The 24,811-nt window shown below is 47.3% G+C and overlaps 1 protein-coding gene across 8 annotated transcripts in view; it reads left to right on the top strand.

Moving 5' to 3' along the window:
• SAMD4A (sterile alpha motif domain containing 4A) overlaps positions 1-24,811 on the top strand; it is a 226,932-nt gene that overhangs the window by 175,429 nt on the left and 26,692 nt on the right. For all 8 annotated transcript variants that reach the window (XM_024997783.2, XM_015473194.3, XM_024997782.2 and 5 more), the window contains 4 exons: positions 7,268-7,377; positions 9,558-9,644; positions 19,268-19,601; positions 21,852-21,937. In XM_024997783.2, the coding sequence (XP_024853551.1) occupies positions 7,268-7,377; positions 9,558-9,644; positions 19,268-19,601; positions 21,852-21,937 (617 nt within the window). The remainder of the gene's footprint in view (positions 1-7,267; positions 7,378-9,557; positions 9,645-19,267; positions 19,602-21,851; positions 21,938-24,811) is intronic.

Below are 24,811 nucleotides of genomic sequence, written 5' to 3' on the forward strand. Positions count from 1 at the left end.
AAGTGCATCATCTGATGGCTTGAGGGCACATGGGAACACAATCTTGGGAGAGGGAAAAGCCAGATGCTAGGCTTTGCAAAAGATTGGAGCTTTTATCCTGACATTGAAGGAATGTAGCAGCAGAAATGACCTGTTTAGATATACATGTTAGAAATAGGACCTGAAAGGAAGAGTGGGAATTGTATCAAGGTAGAGGATGGGGAGGGAATTCTGGATTTGGAGGCCAACTGAGAGGTGGGAGGTTTTTCGATAACCAAGGAGAAAAATGAATTTGGACCAAGCCGAGCAGAGGAGACAAAAGGAGTGTGTTCATGGGGTCTTCAATAAGTAGACTAGAGAGAGCTCTGAATTGAATGGCGCTGATTGAACGTAGACAGGGATAGATAGAGCGGGAGGAATTGAGGACGATGCCCAGCTTTTTGCCTGGGACATCTGGGTAGCCCATGGTATCATCAATAGCAAATAGTTAATAGGAAAAAGAAACAGGCCGAGGGGATGGAGTGGAGCAGGCTGAGTTGGGCACCTATGGAAGAGTCCAGTGGAGGCGTGCCAACCAGGGCCACGCTGCATCATGCTCTCCCCTGGCCCAGTCTCTCCAAGAGCCCCAGCTCCTCTCCTCCCCTGCACAGTTTAAGCATTCTGCCTCCCTGTGTGTAGTTCACGTGGGGGATTCACTAGGCTTCTGGCTAGCGAAGTAGATTTAGACTAGTGAGGTGGACTTAGGACTTCTGGCTAAGTCCCGTAGATTTAGGCTTCTAATGGACTTCCCTGGTGGTCCAGTGGTTAAGACTCTGCACTTCCAGGCCAGTGGGGCGCAGATTTGATCCACGGTCAGGGAACTAAGGTCCCATATGCCATTGGGTGCAGCCAAAAAGAAAGATTTAGGCTCCCTAGAAGCTCCAAGATCAATGTGTGAGAGGGGTAGAGGTGGGGGTGGGGTCTGCTTCTCTTGATGTGAGCTTCAGCCTCACCATTACAAATTAACACTGGCTGGTGTACTTAGGAGGCGTGGCATTTTGTTAGTATAAAAATATAGGGGTAATTGAAACTTACACTGTTTGTATATAGACATGATAAAGGTAAAGTGGAAAGCTTTGGTTCCAGTAACCTTGATAGAAACATAGCAGTTAAGAGTGGAGGGGATCAGTGACTCTGAAAATAGGCTCCGTTTTTCTTTTCTAAAGAATCTTTCTTCAATGAAACTTATATAATATTTTTTTTCTCCATAGCAAAGGAAATATATTGCCTATTCTGAAATAGCTCCTTTGGGGTTTTGAGTTATTTTTGAAATGTAGAACTTTGAACTTCTGCCTATCTTAGAATGAGATTAGACAAAAATATATATTGAGAAGTGTGATTTTTGTAAGACAAAGGAACCTGTCAGGAACCTTTGTAAGAAAGGTTGTGAATCCAGTTTCTGAGGGTCATAAGGGTGTGAGTGACAGAGAGGGAGTGACATAGCCCCGTGTGTGGCTGGGACACTTTTCAGCATGGCTGTCATGGGAACAAGTTACTATTTTCTGAAAGCTGACTTTCTAGACGCTGTCTTGAATTCATCTAACTTAAAGGCCAGGATTTAGTAAATTTACTTCACTTTATTTCCAAATGCCAGCATACGACCTTTGTGGTTAGGTCCTAATGGGCTCAGACTTGTGCTGCCTCTTCTCAGATAGGCTGAGAAGCCCTGATGTCTTTGAAAAGCAAATCCCCAGGATTCCCCCAAATTCTAACAGTCATGAGACTACCACTATTCCTTAACCAAATGTGTGTCTTCTGCTGAAGTACTTCAAGCACAGCTTTCAAGGTGGAACCCAGCTACTACTGATGCAAAAGCAGGCTGAGAGTAGAACACCACTTATGAATGTCATAGCCAATGGAAACTGCGAAAAAGTGAGACCCTCTCTTTGTACCTAACCCTTCAAAGTGGTTATTCTACCCAAACTCAGCCATCTCTGTGCCTTCCAAGACCCACACGTGCTCCCCACCAGCATGGAAGCCAGAAGCCACCATGGACATGTCCAGGATGGTGTAGCCCCCTCTCAGCTTCACAGGGACCAGAGACCAAGGAGCCTTCTTTCTTTTGCTCAGAGCCTGGAACAGAATATGGCTTCCCTCGTAACCCAAACAGTGAAGAATCTGCATGCAATGCAAGAGACCTGGGTTCAATCCCTGGGTCAGAAAGATCCATGGAGCAAGGGATGGCTACCCACTCCAGTATTCTTGCTTGGAGATTTCCATGGACAGAGGAGCCTGGTTAGCTACAGTCCATGGGGTCACAAAGAGTCAGGCACGACTAAGCGACTAACCTCCTACTACTGGAACAGAGTAGGATTATTCATTCTGCTCTAGTCAAAAATACATACGGGCTCTAATTATCTTGCTGGTGCTGCTAGACTTCTGTTCTTCATTTTTGAAAGATGTGTTTTCCTTCTGACTTCAACACTGAAGAATTAGTCCTTTTTCCTCTTAAGTTGGTTCTTCTCTCCCTCAAAGACCAAGGATGCAGTCAGGTCTTGGAGAGAAGGAGGGAGTTTGCGATTAGCCTGGCTTTCTGTGGCCAATGGGAGCTGCTCTTCCATTGCAGTTTCCAGGACCACCACAGTGAAGCTTCTTATGGAAAATGAGGGTGTGATGGTTCATGGTTCTCTTTTCCAGGGATGCCTTACTCCCTGCCTTTTATATCGCTCCCCATAGTGGGTTCTTCTGCGGTATCACTTCCATCTTTCTCTCTTGCTGGGTCTCCTTGTTTGTTGGATACATACTGCACCAACCTGTTGACTTGAATAGTATTCCAGCAGGAGGTATTTGAGCAAAGCAGCCCAGATTCTGTATAAGCTGTTGTGTGCACCACAAAGCCTCTCTGTGGCTGATTTATACAAACTCTAAAAGGTAAACAGAAATCAGTGTAATTGGAAACTTGATCCCATTGGTGAAGACCAAGAGGTAGAGAGAGCGTATGAAAGATAGGTGAAGTACTATTATCAAAAATGGCCCAGAGAAGATAAACCACTATGGATGGCAGCAACATCTGGAGGAGCTTCATAAGGGTGGACCCTGTGGCACGGTGGTCTGCAAATGGATGGTGCCATTTTCTCCCAGAATCCTCCTTCCCTTTGCCCTTCTCTTGTCAGTTTCCTTCACGGGCTTCTCTTCCCACACCTTCCTCTAAGGGCCCAGTGCTTCCAGGGCTTCCCCTGGGCTCTCCCTTCTTCCCTGAGGGTCTCACCCATGTCTGTGGCTGAAGCAACTGCCATGTGCTACTGATGAGGGAAGTGGCTCCCAGCGCAGCCTCCTCTTCAGAGACCTTGATCAGTTGTCGTCTCCATCTGGATGGCTCGAAGGATGACCCTCCGCTGACCTAGCGTGGCATTCCCCGTCTCTCTCCTGTCACCCCAGACCAGCTGCTCCCCTGTACTTTCCCACCAAACCTGACTCAGGAACTGTCTTAGGCTCCTTTCTCTCCCTCACTCCCTGTTCTTCCTTGATATTCAAGGGCTGTGGATTTACATCTTTTCCTTCTCCACTGCCCTCCCCAGCCATCTCGGAGGGCTTGGATTTATCCCCTGACCTCCACTCGCACATGCTCCAGCCCTGCCTTGACATCAACAGCCTTCCCTGATCTCACATACGCATCTTATTGTGCCTCTATTGCTCAGATTTCAGCAGTTCCTCCATCACCCAAGCATAGGTCAACTTTCCTAGTTTTGGCGTTACAAATCCGAGTCATCTGGCCCCTACCTGTTTGTCCCACCTGGTGTCTAAGCTCTTTTCTAGCATTCACCTAAGCCTTTGCTTGGCCTGGAATGCTCTCTTGGATCTCAGCTTCGCTTATGCTACTGCTCCTGCTTCCTGAGATGGCTTCCTCATTATGGTCTGCCCAGTGAGTCCAGGACTAATGCTACTGTGAAGCTGCCCCTCACTCCCCAAGGCCAACCCAAATGCCTGTCATTCTGTGCCCATTCCCCAGAACTTTGAGTAGAGTTAGCACTTGTCTTGCAACTTTTATACTTTTTTTTTTTAAGTTTGCCTTTCTTTTTGGATTGAAAACTCATTGATGGCAGGGACATGCCTGGCCCCTATAACAGGCGTTTAGTAAATGTTGAATGAGCAGATATCAGGATACCCAGACTTGGCAAGGAAGTCAGCATATAGTAAAAGCATCTTTATCTTTCTCACACTGCATAAGAGAATTGGCTTGTCCATTGGCTTGTCCATCAGAAACAGCCCAGATGAAGCTAAATGACTGTGTGCCAGCCAGAGGCAGGAGCCCAGAGGCATGCATGCTTTCAATCACGTATCCACCGCTCCAGGAAACACCCCTGTTTGTACATGTCCTCCAACCATAGCCACAGCTTTGCAGAATAAGAAAAGAAGGTCTGGGGTTAAGTTAGCTAGTTCTCAGCTTTGCATCCAACCATGTAGCATCTGGAACGTGGGAAAGGACCTGAGCTTTTAGAGTTTGTCCCTGGCCGACATCTTACGGAATCTAGCCTCCCAAGTCATTGGAATTCCTGGCTTCAGAGGAGTGAAATGGTCAAGGCACTCAGTTCTCTGGTTTGTTTCTCTCTTAATGGAGTTTTGTTTTAATCCCTGGAAAAGGAAGGTGCCTCACCACCAACCAGAGTCGGGGGGGGGGGGTGGGGTGGGGAGCAGAGGTTAGTAGGCTACGTTCTTAAGAGCTGGAATTTCCTCTTCTTTGTTCATCAGTTCACGCTGTAGGAGGAGAGGGCACACAGCACTGAGCTAGGAACTGACCCTCTGGAAGCAAGTCAGCATGCCTGCCCAAGGGACATATGGCCAAGAAGAGCTTGTATTTCCTTGGAACAAATCCAAGAATAACTCTTCAGGAAGGTCTAACTCACCATGTTCTGAAGTTGTATAGGAACCTTTTCTGGGAAAATGATTCCCAGTGACCTATATTTTGATTAAATGAGTGAGGCAGGCTCTTCATCCCTCTAACCAGGAAAACTCTAGTTGTCAAAATACTTTTCTAGAAAAAAATGAGCACTGATTGGACTGAGATTTGCCACACCTAGATTTGTACCCAACTCTTAAAACACCATATTGTCATCTTGGCTTATATAGCAACCAGTTTGCAACATGATTTAGTAGCTCGGGATTCTATTTGTCTTATCATCAGTGGGTTTTGCATAATTAAGTTGTAGGGCATCCAGTGACAATGTAGCCCATGAACTTGCTCCATACTCTTTTGTGGCAGATTGTACCCAAGTGTGGCATTGGGTTACCCAGACTTCTTTGAATCGTGATCCGAGTTTTCTGAACAGCTGCTTGGGGCCTTTCAAAGATGTAAACAGCAAACATGAAACCCGATGACCAAACAGTAACACGATGGTGGCCTAAAGCTGAAGCTCAATCTATTTGTTGCCCGCTCCCTGGAAGTATTAGCATTGTTTTACAACAGCAACAAAAACATGGCGGAGAATCAAGTCTAGTCAAAGAGGTCCAGGATATCACATGAGGGAAGCGAATGCCCTGGACTCTTGATCCAACCACAGTTTGAGTTGAGGAGGATATCAGGGATTGGTACTATGTATCTCAGGAAGCCCTGTTTGTTTATGGTTAGTGATGGTCCCAGTGGGAGTCTCTACTTGTCACAGTAGAATGAAGGGCCTCGAAGCACAGAATCAGTGATTTTTTTTGCCTGAACTGAGTCTTTTCTTAAAATGCCATTGGATATCCAATTCTGTTTCTCCAGAAATTCCTCTTCTTTGGCCTTTGTATTACTGCAAATCAAAAAGTAACCTCACCAGGCCACCCACTTTCTCCCACTTTATCTTTTGAGTTTCAGGTGGTAATATTCTAGATTCAGTTCACCCAGGAGGCAGGGTCTGATTTCAGAGTAGGCCAGGCCTCTTCAATTAATCCCAGTTGACTACTTTAAACATTAAAAAATTAGAAGGTTCCTACTAATTTTGTAGTGTTTATGGTCTCTGTCAGTGCCTCAGAATAAAGCACTTAGCAATAGACAGTATCTTGCAATCAACATGGTTAGTAATGGGTAATAATTCACAGAAAGCTTGAATTCCCCAGTGCTTCAGCATTTCAGAGGACTTTAAGTTACTGTTTATTCAGCCTTCCCATTGATGGGTTATTGGTCCTCATTCTACGGAAGACGATACAGTATAGGAAAAACCTGGGAATCTGGCAACCTGGCTCTAGTCCCCATTTCACCACATACTTGCCCTGTGATCTAGATGTAATGACTTAATTTTGTCATCTGTAGAATAAGTCAGGGATGGGGGAAGATGATTCTAGAGACTTCTCAAAGATCCTATTGCTGAAAAACCCTGGCTTAAAAAAATATGAGCAAGTGCTTTGTTTTGGTTGTACTTAGAAAGGTAATAATTCTCCTGTGGATTTTCAATACAGTTATTATTTAATTTTCCTAATTGTAGAATCCCAAACATGAGACTTATTTCAGATGTGCTTTGGAATTCCCATTATTCCATAGTCTAGGCAATCTTTGGACCTTCAAGTCCTGATATTGGGTTGACATTCAAGAAGAAGGTCAAGGACAATTTCAGACATATGCCTTAGCTTGAAGAAATGGTCAGCAAAGCTACCCCCTCCCCAACACACACAGTGTGGTAGTTTAGAGTCCTGGATGCCCTGATTCCCACTAGGGTCTAGGAAGGCAGAAGAATGATCAGGCTAATGACAGTGGCTCCACCCATGGTCACCCCTGCCTGGTTTGCTTGTTTTATTTTCCCTATCACTGTGAAAGCAGTGGAAACAGCATATGGGGATCTGCATTAAACCTAGAAAGAAATTATCTCGAGGATAAAGATCATCGTTATGTAGTTTAACATTCTAAGTCAGTTCTTTCTAAACCAACAATGAAGTAGTCTGACTAAAGCAGTGAATCCTTGCCATCTGGGGGGTTATGAACCCCTTTGAGAATCCTATAGAAGCTGTGGATGACCCTCCTCCCAGAAAACCACCTATATACTCACGAATTGGAATGTAATTTTAAAGAATTTCTGTGTGCTCTGAAGCCCAGGGGCCCCCGGGTATAAAACAAAGTAAGAGAGCCCAACAGTGGGAATATCAGAACTAGACCAAGCCTTCTAAGTTGGTAATTTGCTGCCAAAATGAAACAATGAGTAACGTACAGATGATCTTTTTTTTCCCTTTCCTTTTCTCTGACCACCATCTTCTTTCCTTTTCTCTCTTCCCACATCTCTGGTCATCTCCTCTCTTTCCCTCTCAATTTCTCTCCCCATGTCCTGCACATCGTGCATCACAGATGTTCCAGCCTGGTTAAAAAGCCTCCGCCTGCACAAGTATGCCGCACTCTTCTCCCAGATGACCTACGAGGAGATGATGGCCCTCACTGAGTGCCAGCTGGAGGCTCAGGTACGTACGCGGGAAGGTGCCCAGTGGAACCTTGCATTCAAGTCTAAGGCAGACCTCGTCTGGCCCCATACCTGTGCCCACGTAGTAGCTTGCCTTGTTCTAGGAACTGCCAGGTGTGGGCCAGCATCACATGGTAAGGCTGGGTTCTTGCCTTCAGGGTCGAGTACAAGATGGAAGACAAATGGGTAACCACAGGACAAGTGAGGCTGAGTAAGAGTGTTATGAAAAAAAAAAATAACCTAGATGTACACTCCTAGGGTGCCAGGGAGGAATCAGAAGAAACAGCATTGACCAAGACCTCCAAGAGTCTGTGTCCCTGCTTTTGTTTTCATTGCCCACCCACTCTGTCTGCTTGGCCAGTGCTGGGTTGGAGGATGACAGATTGGTTGTGAATTTTTCAATCTTAGTCACAAATCAGCTAACTTCCAGTAGTTAGGAAGCAGAAGCACCAGGTCCTGAGTCAGAGCTTCCCCAGAAGTTGCTCAAAAACACATTCAGACTGATCTTAATTCGAACGGAGAAAGTTGTACAAAATATTTTGTAACCACACTGAATAACATTACCCCAGGTCTCAGATGGCAGTCCCCTGCTGTGTGCCATAAAAGGGCAAGTTCCTCCTTCCTTCTGTGGATGCAGAAGGCCAGGCCAGTCAACAGAACCCCTGAAACTAAGCATGTTTCCTACCCTGCTGTGCTTGAGCAAATAGATCTGACCAATGTCTTTGTTTCCCTTGTTTAAAATGCTATTTGCATTTTCAACTTGACCTCAGTTTCCTTTGAGCGGTGATTTGAGAGAATTAATGGTCTGAACGGGCTAATAGTATTTCCCCTGCAGGAAGAGGAGATTGTACCAGTTGGGGCATGGCTGGTCTGGACGTAGGCCTCCCAGCAGATCCTGAATTCCCATTGCATATTCAGTACCCGCAGTTAACCTTTGCAGGCCTGGCTGAATACCAGTATTGAGATGTAAGACAAAGCCCAAAGTCACTGCACATTCTCAGAGAATGAAAAGCCCTAATTTCAACTTCCTAAGGCTTCTCCCACTGCTTTTTATCTCGATCGCTCCTTGAGATCCTCAGGATTGATGAGAACTGCTTCTAAGAGCATTCTTGTGTTTGGGTCAAAGTTGAGAAAAAAAAATTTTCAGTCATCACTTGGTCAACTTGAGGAAAAAACAAGAAATAATTGACATAGAGGGCAAAGCCCGAGGCCAGCACAAACTTTTCAGAGTAAAAATTCACGTGAACTGAAAGTCAAGGCTAAATAGTAATATGCTCCCAGTGTTTCATCTTAAAGATGGATTTAGATATCACTAGAGTCTTAATTTTCCTCAGTAAAGGCAACACCTCTGGTGTTTTCATCTTTTCCACCTTTAAGGGAAATTTTATGAATCTTTGCAGAAAATCATCAGAAGTTTATATTACAGATCTGATTTGAGAAAGAACCTTCTATTTGGAAATCTTCAGTCTTTCTAGTCAACATATGTTTAACTGAATCCTAGGGCTCTTCGCCACTACACAGTTTATTAAGATACAATCCATAATCCTAACTGTGAATCCCAATCTTCTACCTGAAGTGAGGACTGCATTATTACAGATTTAAGTTCTCTATTCTGATTTTCCTTGTGGAGACTTAGGAGGGCCTACAGACTGATAAAAACCAGCCTGTATTGTCTGACACCAGATGAGAATTGAACTGGATTTCATATCTCCTCGAGATGGGTAAACATAGAAAAGCTTTGAGAAAGCAACGCATATCTCTGTATGGGATTGGAACCTTCAGGGAAACTGGAAGGGACTGAAACGATAAAACCTGGACACAAGGAAAGAGTGTGTGACTTAAAAATGATGTTTGAAGACTATGAAGAAATTTCATGCTGGGTGGGATGATTGGCTGTTTCTTGCTCTCCTAAAGGTCACAGGGAAAAGACACAAGCACGTGTGTGGTCAGCTGGAGTTAAAATATTTAGTAAGAAGAGCTTGACGATAATGGATATTGAGGAGTTACAACATTTAGTAAGAGGTTGATGACAGTGGATGTTGAAGAGAGAGACGAATGTCTATTTACTAACCTGTATACACACGGGAACCAAGAAGACAGTAATGTACTATATAGCTTCCAAGAATCTCTAAGCTGATGCCTAAAAATATGTTTTTAAATCTAACTTTTACTTCATTACAGAATGTTACCAAAGGCGCAAGACACAAAATTGTCATCAGTATTCAGAAGCTCAAAGAGAGACAAAATCTCCTGAAGTCTTTGGAAAGGGTAAGTTATCACCAGGTGATGGGCCATTTCTACCTTCATGGTAGGAAAATGGGTCAAGGGAAATTATATTCTCAGTTGCAAGTGTCGTCAGCAGGCCTTACAGAGAGCAACAGGTTGTTTCCTTACCACAGTCAGAAAAAATGAAATGGTTTTGAAGTTCATCTCCTGGTTATACACGCTTCTACAGAACCTGACCGCTTAAGTGTACCTAAGCCTTGGGTCCAGGCCCCTGGAGACTGGCCCTCCCGTAGCTCTCAGGAAATGTTTTACATACATTCATTTCTGCCTTTTATACATTTGTAGTGATTAAGGAGGTGTTCAGCCCACAATCAGAGGCTGAAATTTTGACACATGAGTATAGGAAACAAACAGATGAGCCTCAGTCCCGCTGTCCACCCAGGGAAGGATCTGACTTTGAGAAAAGCTGCCCACAGCACGGCAGACACCCGCAGGTTAACCCCCGGCTTCCACGGAGAGATCGCAGTCTTTTGGTGGATGGACGTACTAGACTCTCCGGAGAATAATTTCGGACATTAACTTACCAGAATGGGTCCCTGTGACTCTGAAAGGAGCTGTCTCAAAAATGCAAAATGCTGAAAAAGCGTTTATTCCATCGTTAAAAGCAATTCATCTGGTGTTCATCTGCTCTTTTTGTTTGCTGCCCAAGTATGTTTTCTTCTTGCCTTTGTATCTGGGTGTCAACCTAGTGTGAATGTCATTTTTAGGACATGGTGGCTCTATGACTTCATCTGAGGTCCAAAAGCTACCCACTGCAGTATTCTTGTCTGAAGAATTCCATGGACAGAGGAGCCTAGCAGGCTACAGTCCACGGGGTCACAGAGAGTTGGACACAACTGAGCGACTTATTTTTTTTTAAGATCCAAAAAAGAACAGACCTTGTAAGCTGGTGCTGCCACAGCCCCAGTGGGGAGATCCTTGTGTGTTGCTGTTGGGAGTGGTGGGTGGGAAGGTATTTGCTGCTTGCAGAGCTTGAGTTGTAACCCCTTCTAGAAATCCCAGGGTGCCTTTGAAAGGAATCAAAGAACTAAGGCAGGTGAGGCTAAAGCAAATTTTGGAGCACAGAAACATCGCAGTGTAGTGGAAATTTTTTAACTTATTCACAAAGATCTGTGTGTGTATATGTTTACATACAACATATAAAATTATGCTTAATGAATCATTAGTCGCTCAGTCATATCCAACTCTTTGAGACTCCATGGACTGTAGCCCATCAGGCTCCTCTGTCCATGGGATTCTCCAGGCAAAAATACTGCAGTGGGTTGCTATTCTCTTCTTCAGGGGATCTTCCCAACCCTGGGATTGATCCTGGATCTCCTGCATTGCAGGCAGATTCTTTACTGTCTGGGCCACCAGGGAAGCCCAATGAATATCATATAAAATACAAAGTAATATATAGTTATAGAATATGCATCTGTAACTTTATAAGGAAGATGGCTTTTAAAACCTCTGGATGGATAGACAGAGGCTACTTACGGGTACTCCCATGATGAAAGACCTGTTCTTAATTATAGTGAGTCACAAATGACAAGTGACCTGCCCAACTGAACCTGAAGTTACTGTTGTTCTTAATTTTACACCAACTCTTTTACCAAGGCATTCATCTAACAGAGTATTTATTGCCATTTCTATATAACTTCTCTTTTGGGAAGTATTCAATAGGCCAATTTTCTCATCTGTTAAAAAGCACAGAAAACATTTTGCAGAAGGATTCGATTGCTAAGATTATGGTTAGAGAGTGGTGTTTTCTGCTCTTATTTCTGGAGCTTCCTTCAAGAACTCATTCACATCCTCTGTCACTGAGGGTCATGCACCCACCTGGGAGACAGAGATGGCTGCTGTCGGCTCCACCTCTGGTAGTGCTGGGCCGAACCAGCACGTGGAAACAAGGGCAGCAAGGTGGTTTGGGTGGCCCTCATATGCCACTGACTTTCTGTCTAGCCTTTGATAATTCGGTGACACTATGTCCTATATTTCACACCTAGAATAATATTGACTCCACAAAAAAAAAAGAAGGCTTTCTCCCTGGACCACTGGATTGGGCATGTTAAAAAAGATGACAAATGTAGCACAGAATCTGAAAGAAACTACTGGCCAAGAGGAAAGCATGATGAGTTTATTTGGTGTGACTTCTTTGAGGAGGAAGGTGGTGGACCACCATTTCAGGCTTGCCTGAGAACCACCTGAGTGTAGACACCTGCAAGCTTGTCCCGTTAGGAGCTGACGGCCTGGGGGTGGGAGTGAACCGCAGTGTCCACTGAGGACTCAGCCTCAGCTCTGTTGTTCCCTCTTCTCTGGAACCCGCATCTCTTCTGCTTTTCAGGGAGAGGGCTGTCAGTAACCTGTTCCCACATAGGCCACCAGCAGCAGGCTCCCATTAGCCATTTCTCTGGCATTCCCAGACATCCTCAACTGACTGTGCTGTTGGAACCGCTGTCGTCATGTTCTTGCTTCCAGTGGCATTCTTACGTCACACAGAACCCTGAGATTTCTAAGGAGATGGCTGGGGCCCCGCCCGTGACTAGTTCATAATCAGCAGCTGCTGCAGATGAGCTCTATGTCTAGAGCACCTCCACTCAGTTACTGAACACTTACTAAGCAGCTGCCTTGGACTCGATCTCCCCCGTCCTCACTGGAGGCAAACCGTGAGGAATTCGAAGTCCCCACCCCCGGAGAGCTGGGGACACGAGGTGCCACAGATAGACGTGTGGTGATGCTGTCACAGCCCAGCGTGATCAGCACCATCCCTGAGGCCGGTGGGGGTGTCTTCCTGGGATGAAACAGAGGACTCCACTGCGGTGAGGACAGAGAGCAGACGGGCATCGGTGCTGGTGGTGGTGGAGAACGGGCCCTGAGCCAGGGTGGGGGCCACGACCAAGGAGAAGAATAAGAGTCACTTAGCAGGAGTCTGGGCATTGGCAGGAAGTGCAGGCGTGGGTGTCATACCATTTGGGAACCAAAAATAAAGGAGGAGTTACTACTGTGAAAGGACTTCCCTCGTGGCTCAGACGGTAAATTGTCTGCCTACAATGTGGGAGACCCGGGTTCAATCCCTGGGTCGGGAAGGTCCCCTGGAGAAGGAAATGACAACCCACTCCAGCACTCTTGCCTGGAAAATCCCATAGACAGAGGAGCCTGGTAGGCCACAGTCCATAGGGTCTCAAAGAGTTGGACACAACTGAGCGACTTCACTTCACTTCACTAATGTGAAAGAAATGGGGTTGAGCTTGATGGGTGGCATCTGTAATACCTTGGGACACCCCGCTGAAAGTAGCAAGTCAGTGGCCCAGAGAACAAGTCTAGAGCCCACAAGGGTTTGAAAGACTCCGTTGTGGGTCGTTTATGTGTAAATGGCCAGAATTGTGTGATGAGTGATAAGAGCTGAGGATGGACCCTAGATGGGGAGCACCAGAGGACATGGAGCGACCAGTGACAGGCCCCAGAGGGTGGGAGGGTTAAAGAGGGACTGTCCCATCAGGAGCCATGGACGTGTCACACCTGATGAGGACTGAACACTGCTCCCCGGAACTGGCCACCAGCAGCTCCCTGATAGCCCTGATGCAAAAGGGTTTCAGGGAGATGGGAGGGGAAGCAGGAACCCAAGAACTGGAGCGTATAAATGGGACTGAGGCCTTGGGGTGAGGCAGTGCAGACTTCTCAAGATGTTTGGTGGGAAAGGTAAGATTAGAACGGTCACCGGGGCAGATTTTCCAGCATTTATCTTTAATAGTGAAAATGTTTCCATGTGCGTTTCAGTTCAGTTCAGTTCAGCCACTTAGTCGTGTCCGACTATTTGAGACCCTATGGACCCTAGCATGCCAGGCCTCCCTGTCCATCACCAACTCCCGGAGTTTACTCAAACTCATGTCCATTGAGTTGGTGATGCCATCCAACCATCTCATCCTCTGTTGTCCCCTTCTCCTCTCGCCTTCAATCTTTCCCAGCATCGGGGTCTTTTCAAATGAGTCAGCTCTTCGCATCAGGTGTCCAAAGTATTGGAGCTTCAGCTTCAGCCTCAGTCCTTCCAATGAATATTCAGGACTGATTTCCTTTAGGATGGACTGATTTAATCTCCTTGCTGTCCAAGGGACTCTCAAGAGTCTTCTCCAACACCGCAGTTCAAAAGCATCAGTTCTTCAGCACTCAGCTTTCTTTATACTCCAACTGTCACACCCATGTGCTTTTATTTACTGTCTTTTTTCAGTTGACTCCCAAACTGTGAAACTGACCATTCTCTGAGCTTGGGAACCTGGCTTGGAGAAAGGAGACACGCACACACCTCTGTGTTACCGCCACCCCCACCGCCCCCATCCTAGCAGCATCTTCACAATGTATGGGCCCATCCCGGGAGCCATAAGCATCTTAGGGTGAGGATTCTGTCGTCCTTTTTAGACCCCCAGTGTCTGACAGCGCCCAGCCCATAGAGAGGATGGAGTTAAGTAGACGCAGGAGTGCTGTCTGCTGGGTGAACGGTCCAGTCCGTCTCACACAGAGAGAAGGATGGGGCAATGGGATGCTGCATAAGTGCTGGGGATGCCACCACCTGCCATTTTCCAGATGATTTGCACCCTGTGGCTGTTACAAGCCCCGAGAGAGGCTCTAAACCAGTCCTCCTCCAAGACCTAAGAAAGCCAGGCCAGGAAGCCTGGGACAGTCAGGATGGAGCACCTTCCTCCTTGTCGGCCCCAAGCTGCATCTGCCTGACCGACTGCAGTGTAGGAGGGTCCAGCCTTCCCACTCTGCTCTCACCTCTGTTCCGCACAGTAGTTAAAGGGCAGCTGTGCTGCTTTGTGCTCATGTTTGCCTCTCTGAGTTCCTAACGCAGTGTTATATTTATCATACAAAGGATCCATAGAGACTTGGGTTGATCTCCTGTTTTTGTCAGCATGGGAGTTCGGTCCCTCAGCCAGTCGAGGGCACTGGATTGAGCTAGATTCCTTCTCTGCCTGGGCCCGAATTCACTCTAGAGTCAGGAATGCAACCTGATGGTCATAGTGCGCCCCCCGGAGGCTGGCATCAGCAGAGCTACTGCCTACTGGTCATAAGCCAGGGGTTGTCTCTGAGACAGTGGCTTTAGGTCAAAGCAAAAGACCAAGCTAAGCATGATTCCTGATTGTGATATTCTCAGAAAGTATCCGACATTATTCACTATGTTTATGGGTTTCCTTTTGGGTGTGGGTGTCCCCAGTAGCGTCACATAAGATTTGAACTTGGAACAAGTATACATGCCCGGTTTGAAGGAGTTCAGCTCTTAGCAGAACCCACATCTCCGCCCCCATCACTGAGTAACTGCAGAAGCCTTCACACCACGTGTCGAGAGCAGGCAAGGTTGGTAGAAGTTGAGTCACAGGCACACATTTGCTCTTCTCAGTGGTACTGCCACATGGGCTGGCACAACAGGGGTGCATGTGATCACCCAGAGGAGCCTGCCAGCTCTGTCTGCCCAGCCCCCTCCCACGGGGCAGCCTCACCCCCTCCCTCTCATTTCCCTTCCTCTCCTCAGTCAGGGCTGGACAAGGAGGTCAGAACCCCCCACCCCCCAGGTGCTGGCAGGAACTGGAGAACCTTGAGGCAGGGCTCGTCTGGTTGGCATGTAGTTTGATCAGAAAAGGCAGCAGGGGCTCTCTTGGCCTGGGTTAGCTAGCTTGCCTCTATGGGTCCTGCCCTGATACCATGTCAGAAGTCAAGGGACCAGTCATGTGACAGCATCAGACTCTGCAAAGGGCCGGTCCAGCCCAGCATCAGGAAAACTGGGACTGACCAGGAGCATCCTGACTCAGGCATTGAGCTTGTGGGCACGGGCTGCAGGCAGGTCTTACCATGCCCCTTTCTGCCAGGTTGAGAAGGATGGGTGTAGGCTCTGCAAAGTCCACTTCTTTAAAAGGAAAATGGATTCTCTCCCCTAAAATAGACTGGAGAGTGGCCCTGGCCAGGTTTGAGACAATTCTGGTGGCTACTTAGCATTTCAGTTCCCTCGGAATCCTGGGGTGCCAACTAGGCCGAGGCACAATTCAGGCTCTGCTTCCAACCCCCCCACACAAAGCAAGTTCCCGCCAGCACCCGGGCGGGCTGTCAGTGTTTTGGTGCCCAGAATTGAAACAGGCCTGCGTCCTCAGATTTCCTCTTTCTAACTGATTGATGGGAGATCTGGGTGCAGAAATGATCGTGTCCCATCAGCTTGTGTTGCTTGACATCATCGAGCAATTTTTCTTGATAAGAGAGGATCCCAGGAACGGGCTGGTACTCATGCTTCAGGCTTTTAAAATTATGTTCTTGCTATTCTGGGCTCTCAGAAGATTAAATACTTCATTAGTAATCAGGGCCCTGATTGTCAAGGTCCTTCCTGGGTCCTAGGGAGAGGTTTGCTGCATAATCACTGGGCAGCACTGTGGCAGAGAGCAGGGCACACCCCCTACACCAGGGAGACCCCCAGCCCCAGACCACCATCCCAAAGCACCTGAGCCTATTCTGCGCCTCTGTGAGCATCTGACTGATAGGTGTCCATCAGAATCAACTTTCACTGCTTTTTCTAATAAATAATGCCCAGGATATCAAACTGTATGGGTAGACGGATTCAATTTCATTATATAAAGTCATGGATATATTACATACAATTATATACATTATAGGCATACCTCATTTTATTACACTTCACACATACTGCCTTTTTTTTTTTTTTAACAAATCAAAGGTTTGTGGCAGCCCTAAGTTTAACAAGCCTTTTGGCCCCATTTTCCAAACAGCATTTGCTCACTTCATGTGTCTTTGTCACGTTTTGGTAATTCTCATCGTATTTCAAACATTCTCATTATTATGATATTTGGTATGGTGATCTGTGATTAGTGATATTTGATGTTACTATTGTGAAAAGATTATAACTCGTTGAAGACTCAGATCATGGCTAGCACTATTTAGCAATGAAACATTTTTTAATTAAGGTATGGACATTGGTTCTTTTAGACATAATGCTGTGGCACACTTAATAGACTATATGTGCTGTGTGCTAAGTTGCTTCAGTCGTGTCCGACTCTTTGCGCCACTATGGACTGTAGCCCGTCAGGCTCCTCTGTCCATGGGATTCTCCAGGCAAGAATACTGGAGTGGATTGCCATGCCCTGCTCCAGGGGATCTTCCTGACCCAGGGATTGAACCTGGGACTCTTAAGTCTCCTGCATTGGCAGGCGGGTTCTTTACCACCAGCACCACCTGGGAAGCCCAGTAGACTGTATAGTGTGGTGTAAACATAACTTTTATAGGCACCGGGAAACCAAAAAAAATGAGTGGTACTTTATGTAGTGATCTGGAACCAAACTTGCAGTATCTCCAAGGTCTGCCTCTATAGTGTATATTCAATATGTATATATATGTTTGTTTGTGTAAAATACTTATTTTTCTCTAGAATGATCCTTCTGAAACATGTCACGCTCAGAACCTTCCCTGACTTCTCATCTCATGTAGAAGACATTCTCGCACCCCTGCCCCAGCCTGCTGACTTGACTCCTCTCCACTCAGGCCCTGTGGCTCCTTGGACTTCACGTCCCACCCCACCCCCGCTCCTCTCTGCTCCAGCTCAGGCCTCCGTGCTGTTTCTCACATGCTCCAGGCTCCCACCTCAGTGCCTTTGCCCCCGCTGTGCCCTCTGCCTGGAGCACTCTTTCCCAGGAACCTGCAGCCCATGAGAACCTCCCCTCCAGGAACCCCTGCCCTGCTTCTCAGTCTCCAGCATGATGAATATTCATGTCCTGGTAGGATGTAAACTCCCCGAGGGAACCTTAACAGCTTTCCCACCATATCCCCATCCCCCACACCATCTAGCTCAGTGCGCAGCAGGTCAGAGCACCCAAAACATGTATATTATCATATGTGAAATGAATCACCAGTCCAGGTTCGATACAGGATGCTCAGGGCTGGTGCACTGGGATGACCCAGAGGGATGGTATGGGGAGGGAAGTGGGAGGGGGGTTCAGGATGGGGAACACATATATACCCGTGGCGGATTCGTGTCAATGTATGGCAAAACCAATACAACATTGTAAAGTAATTCAGTTCAGTTCAGTTCAGTTCAGTCGCTCAGTCGTATCCAACTGTTCGCAACCCCGTGAATCACAGCACACCAGGCCTCCCTGTCCATCACCAACTCCCGGAGTTCACTCAGACTCATGTCCATCGAGTCAGTGATGCCATCTAGCCATCTCATCCTCTGTCGTCCCCTTCTCCTCTTGCCCCCAATCCCTCCCAGCGTCAGGGTCTTTTCCAATGAGTCAACTCTTTGCATGAGGTGGCCAAAGTATTGGAGTTTCAGCTTCAGCATCAGTCCTTCCAATGAACACCCAAGACTAATCTTTAGGATGGACTGGTTGGATCTCCTTGCAGTCCAAGGGACTCTCAAGAGTCTTCAACACCACAGTTCAAAAGCATCAATTCTTCGGCGCTCAGCCTTCTTCACAGTCCAACTCTCACATCCATACATGACCACTGGAAAAACCATAGCCTTGACTAGACGGACCTTTGTTGGCAAAGTAATGTCTCTGCTTTTCGATATGCTGTCTAGGTTGGTCATAACTTTCCTTCCAAGGAGTAAGCGTCTTTTAATTTCATGGCTGCAATCACCATCTGCAGCAATTTTATTAGCCTCCAATTAAAATTTAAAAATTTATATTAAAAAATAATAATAAAAAAATGAATTTAACAAAGAATCACATAACATAGGAACCTGTAGCTTTACAAATATTAAGCTCATCGCAACCACCAATGAGGCAGGTACTATAGTAATCTTCATCTTATACACAGAGAAACTGAGGCACAGAGAAGACATTTACCCAAGGGCACACAGCTGTATCAGACCCAAGCATCTGTCTTAGCATCGGTGCTTCTAACCACACCTGTGTTGCCTCTGCCATGGGCTGGATGAAAGTGTGAATGAGCAGGTTCCTTCATCTAAAACAAATCATACTACAGGAAATACGTGGCCCTGTATAACTTTGTTGTGTAGCTTCTAAAGTGTGTGACATAAACTATTATCAAATGCACCTTAAGGAAAGGCACAGAAGATGCCAGGGAAGGAAATATACCGAAATCATTTTAGTGGGATTTTAGCATCTTAGTGGGATTTTAAAGTGATTCTATTTCCTCATGATACATGTATATATTTTTAAAATTTTCTACCTGGGCTAATATTGGTGATTTAATTTGTAACATTTGTGTGTTTGGCTGCGTCAGGTCTTAGTTGCGATACTTGGGATCTTTGTTGCGTTATGCAGGATCTTTCGTTTTGGCACGTGTACTCTCTAGCTGTGGCTCGCAGGCTCAGTGGTTGTGCCAAATGAGCTTAGTTGCTCTGTGGCACGTGGAATCTTAGCTCTGGACCAGGGATCAAACCCATGTCCCCTGCATTGCAAGGCAGATTCTTAACCACTGGACCACCGAGGAAGTCCCCAGAATGATTACATTGTAAACTGTCCCATCTTCCAAAGAACGTTCTAAGGAAAGTGTCAGCAGACATGAACCCCATCTGGGAATAGCTCCAGGCAGAGGCGGGGGAGGCATGGAGGTGGGTCATCCCAGTTCCTGACCCTAACAGAGGTCTTCTCCCTTTGACCCTCTAGGACATCATTGAGGGGGGCAACCTGCGCCTCCCCCTCCAGGAGCTGCACCAGATGATCCTGACCCCCATCAAGGCGTACAGCTCACCGAGCACCACCCCAGAGGCTCGCCGCCGGGAGCCCCAGGCCCCGCACCCGCCTTCGCTGATGGGCCCCGAGAGCCAGAGCCCGGACTGCAAAGACAGTGCCACGGCCGCGGGAGCTACGGCCACCACTTCAGCTGGGGCCAGTGGTGGGCTCCAGCCACACCAGCTGAGCAGCTGTGATGGGGAGCTGGCTGTCACCCCCCTGCCGGAGGGGGATCTCCCCGGGCAGTTCACACGTGTCATGGGGAAAGGTAAGCCCAGTTTTCCCACCTGCCCTTTTCTCTTCTCAACACCCCTGACCAGAGGTACCCATTCCCATGGGCTTCCCCTGGGTGTGGGGTGAACTGCCAGAATCCATGTTATTAGCCCATCCTACAGATGCAGAAAGTGCAGCCTAGAGGGGGAAAGGTATTTGGATCTGGATTCCAAGCTCTCGGACAAACCACCCGTCAAGGCCTCTTCCTTCACCCTAGCTCCCATCTTTCCCCTTCCCTGAGACCAGGGCCCACAGGGCCCTCCTGGTGGACCATTCACTGGGCCTTTGGACTCTCAAGCTAAAGGCAGGCTTCCTACAGGCCACCCAAGGTACCATGGCCACGCTGCCTGTGTCTGTAGGGCAGCACAGAATTCACACATGGTCCCTGGCTGACAGCACCCCTTCTACCCATGACTGCCCTGAGCCAGACCCTTATGCACGTATCCTTTACCACGTCCAACGCTAATCTGTGCTTGATCAGGTGTTTCTCAAGAGCTCTTGATTATTTTTTTTTCTTGATTATTTTTAAAATGTAGTGAATGCCAGTACTTTTCCTCTGGGAAGGGGGACCAATGTGTTTTCTATTGTCCAATATTTCAGACCATTTCAAAGAACTGAGTTCTAATCAAAAGAAAGGGAACACCTGAGTCTTATATAGGTACAATGAGAGATTCCTGGTGATTCGTGTTCTTAGAAAGACTGAGATCTGTAGAATTCTGGTTCAGAGGAGGTGACTTGTAGCATCCTTTGGAGCTGCAATGCCACCCGCTTCATGGTCAGCATGGGTCCCCCCCATTCACTTTCTCAGTCTCCCCTACCCCCAAGGGGCTCCTTGCTGTGTGGATTAGAGTAGATGACCCCCTGCTGGAGGTACAGGTGGGCTGGTTACCTGAGAATGTTGCACTTCACCCCCTTACCCATGACATGATCCATGTGGGCTCTGCACTCCTGTGGCATGGCTGCTTTTTAAAATTTAACTACTTTCAAATAAATTATGAAATCAAGTCACACTCAACATAAAAATTAAAGCTAAATGAAAAATGATGAAAGGTGAAAATAGCCCCCACCTCTACCCTTGGCCCTACCATATTCCTCCCCAGAGGTAACCGCTATAAACATTTCAGAATATCCCTTCAGAAGCACTGTAATTATATATAAGCGCATGAGCATCCTTTTTACACACAAACAGGTCTTGTTTATATATTTCTCTACAGCTTTTTTTTTACATTATATGCTTTCAATATCCCTATCAATACAAAAGTACCATCTCATTCTTTTTTAAAGGCTGCATACTGTTCCTCCATATGCATAAACCATAATTTGACAGGGCCCCAATTAGTGGATATAGAGGTAGTTTCCATGTTTTGTTATTACCCACAGTGTTATACTGAAAAACCTATGTGCCAAGACATGGTATGAATGGGATTCTGTGACAGATCAGGTATGTGGGATGAGGGAGAGAAAGACATCATGGTGCCCAGGTTTTAAGCTTGATCTTGAGAGCAAGCCATTTTTACTCCTAACTGATGTCTTTGTCCAACCACCGCCACCTGTCCTTCTAAACATTCCCATCAAAAGCAGAACACCAGGCTCTTTCGGATGGGAATAGAGTGAATCGCACTAGCGTGGCCGTGAGCTGTCCAGTGGGTGTGTGTGTTGTGCCCTGTCTCTGAACTTGGGTGTGTAGGTGGACCTGTGTATATATAAATGTGTGGGTATCACTTTGAGAAAATCACCCTCCCGTGAATGAGTAGCAGGCTCCTTACTCATGTGCATGCCCACACACCTCACATCCTACAAGGTGCGCAAGCCTCACTCCTCCAAATGAGATGTGCGGCTCATTCATAAAATGATGGTGCCTGCTCTGAGGAGGGCTGATGGTCTTTAGGGTCTTTGAACTCCCTCTCAAAGGACACTCTTTCAAAGACAGGGCTCGGGACGCTGCTGCGTTCTTCTTCTTCCAGAGTGTCTGTCTCGGGCCGGGTTGCAGAAGGCTTAATATAGAATGGTATGCGTGGAATTAACCAAAGGGGCTTCTGGAGGCAAAGGCTCCTGTGGTGACCAAGCCTTTGACTTCAGTGGAACGAGGAGCCTCCTGGCCTTTTTTGTGAAGCTGACGTAAAGCCACAGTCACACATACCTCTCAAAATATTGGTCCTGAAAGGAAATCGGAGGCAGATCTCAGGGGTTAGAATGGATGTGCATTTTTCTAATTCATCCTTTTTTTTTTTTTTTTAATTCCCAGTGTGCACACAACTCTTGGTCTCCAGACCCGATGAGGAAAATATAAGTTCCTATTTACAGCTCATAGACAAATGTCTAATCCATGAGGTAAGTAGTGACAGGTTTCATGAAACTGCTTTTTATCATTCCTTTGAAGTAGTTCTCAGAGATTCTGTGAGGTGATCATTTGGGTCTCTGACATCTCATCTTTGAGGAGTAGACAGTCATTAATAATAGCTCGAGCAGAACTCAGCTGTGGTGACTTCAAACCTAAACGCAGCTTGTGTGTTCCTCTGGTGTCCAGAGATCCACCTAGACTGAGCTCTGACATGGAGGCAAGTGCCTGAGAGAAGCTTCTGACTCCGGAGGCCTCCCTGAGGGACAGAGCCTGGGGTGGACCAAGCAGGGAGAAAGGGGAGAGTGTTCAGAACAAATAATGTGTGTCTGTGTGTGTGTTGGGTATGGTTTGAGGGCTTTCTGCTGTGTTTTGATTTCTGATTCTCATAGGAATTTTTTTTTTTAATTGTATTGGGTTGCAGTTGATTTACAATGTTGTTTTAGTTTCTGCTATCCAGCAAAGTGAATCAGTTCTACATATACATTTATCCTCTCTTTTTCAGATTCTTTTCCCATATAGGCCATTACAGAGTATTGAGTAGAGTTCCCTGTGCTGTACAGTAGGTCCTTATCAGTTATCTATTTTCCTTATAGTAGTGTGTGTATGTCAGTCCCACTGACACATATATTCCTCACCTTTTCCCCTTGGTAACCATAAGTTTGTTTATTACATCTGTGACTCTATTTCTCTTTTGTAAAAATAAGTTACTGTGTACTATTTTTTAAGATTCTACATATAAACAATATCATATGATGATTATCTTTCTCTGTCGGACTTACTTCACTCAGTATGACAATCTCTGTCCTTTTCACGAAGGTCAGGCTGGTGCTATGCCTCCCAGGCCCTCGGGACAATGATGGAGCGACTCTGATGGAGCGAGGAAGGTCCTGGCCAGGGCTGTCCCGAGGGACATGGCGGGGACAAGCAGTTGTGCCTCAGACCCAGGATCCCAATGGCTTCTTGGGTGCCCCTCCCCTGAGAGAATTACACAGACAGGGTTATGGTTTTAGAAAACTTAGGACTGGATAAACCTAGGCCACTGAGATCTTTTTGTGGGACTTTGATGTGAAAATAAGATGGTAAAGGCCTCCAAGTCCCCTGGGCTTTGCCATGCTGGTAGCTGGAACCCCAGGAGTCCAGTGGGCCCCGGGGAAGGGAGATGCACTTCCCACATTCCAGCTGCCCACAGGCCATCTGCTGCTGGCGGCTTGTTTGGTTTTCTGCACCCTCTGCCCTTCTGTGCTGTGACTCCACCTGCCCCTCACACGCAGGTGTGCGGTCTCCCACTGGGTTTCCATCCCAGCCCCTCCTCCCCATCCCTGAAACTCACATTTTTGCGATTTCCTCTCACGGCACTGTGAACTCCCACTCACCCTTTTTAGTGTCCAGTCCTGACACAGCTCTCATCTGGGCCAGCAAAAAGCAATAGAAAGATGGAAGGCCAGAACAGGAGATGGATTTTAGAGTTCATTCATTCTGTAGGTATTTATAAAGCACCTAGGTCTTGCCCCTGGCTGGTGGGCTTCCAGTAGGAGGAGAGTGGGTGAGGCAAAAGGAAAACAGGTCATCACAAGTGTGACCATAAGGCCACCGGTGTGGGGCTGAAGCCCAGGAGGTGCGGTGGGCACCTATCTAGAGGCCAGAGGGACTGCCTCCAAACTAGACCTGAAAGAGAGAGCCTTAGTGGGAGAGACTTGTTCCACGAGGAGGCAGAACAGAGAGGGGTCTAGGTGGACGGAGCAGCACCTGGAGGGGAGGAGGGCACTTGGGGTGGGCTTAGGGGCGTTTAAGCTTCTGAAAAAGCAGACCGGAACCCTGCTTCCGCTCCCACACCCATGCTCAGCATTGAGCCTGCGAGAAACTGAAGGACAAGTTACCTTCCACCTCATCTCCAGTCTGCTGAGCACAGGAGACGAAATAACGAGTCCTCCAGCTGCCTCTGCTGGGCGGTGCGCAGGCATCCTCGTTGGTCCGCAGCGCCCATGTTGTGGTCTGGCGCTGCTCACTTTCCTGCCATTGTGCATGCTCCCTCTGCGCCCTGGCTCTCCTTTCCGTGGCACTGTGTGGGCTCCTCTCTCCTGACTGCCACGGAGGGGCCTTGCTGATGGGAATCACGGGGCAGAAAGGACTCATGCCCACTCTGCTCACCTGCATTCGTGTCAGGATGGAGGCGCCTGCACACTGCTTTGGGAGGGGAAAATGTCTGAGGCTTTTTATTAGTTGAGTTTGAGGAAGAGGAAAGGCGTTTGAATAATTTTCCACAGCCTGGGGGTATCTGTGTGTACAGAGCGCACCCCCCGCCCCCACCCCCGGGAGGCCCTGTCCAGGCCCAGCCTCCATTCTCACTGAAGACTCCCTCGGGCTCCAGGAGACAGGGCTCCTTTCACAGCCTGATCAAGCTGTTCTTCAGCTGCTGGAAGGGAGGGTGCTGACCAAGCCAAGACACCTTCCTTCTTTCACAAGGACAAAGGAACCACTCCTTAGAACAGTAAAAGGAAGGCCAGAAAGTTCTGAATCTTATTTCTGAAGTCCATCACTTCATCTCCTGCATTACAAGCCCAGGCTTCTTGGCTCCTCACCGTCTTGGACCGATGGTTCCCTGAAGATGAGCCCTTGTCCCCTTCATGAGCCCTGTTATCCAGCAACAGGAGCTGTAAGACTCATCTGCCTCCACACAGACATCTGAGTCAGGGCCTGACAGGGGCAGAGGACTCAGAAGTGGCTGACTGGCTGTGTGTGGGCATTCGGGAGAGTGGAATCTTCCTTCCCTTCCAGCCCCAAAGAAGCTCTGCCAGCCCCACCTAGAGCTGCCTGGAGCGGGCTGGGGTGAGGTATTGGCCTCCCAGTCGATAGCAGAGCTGCCA

Source organism: Bos taurus, chromosome 10, assembly GCF_002263795.3.
Source record: "Bos taurus isolate L1 Dominette 01449 registration number 42190680 breed Hereford chromosome 10, ARS-UCD2.0, whole genome shotgun sequence".
Lineage (NCBI taxonomy): Eukaryota > Metazoa > Chordata > Mammalia > Artiodactyla > Bovidae > Bos > Bos taurus.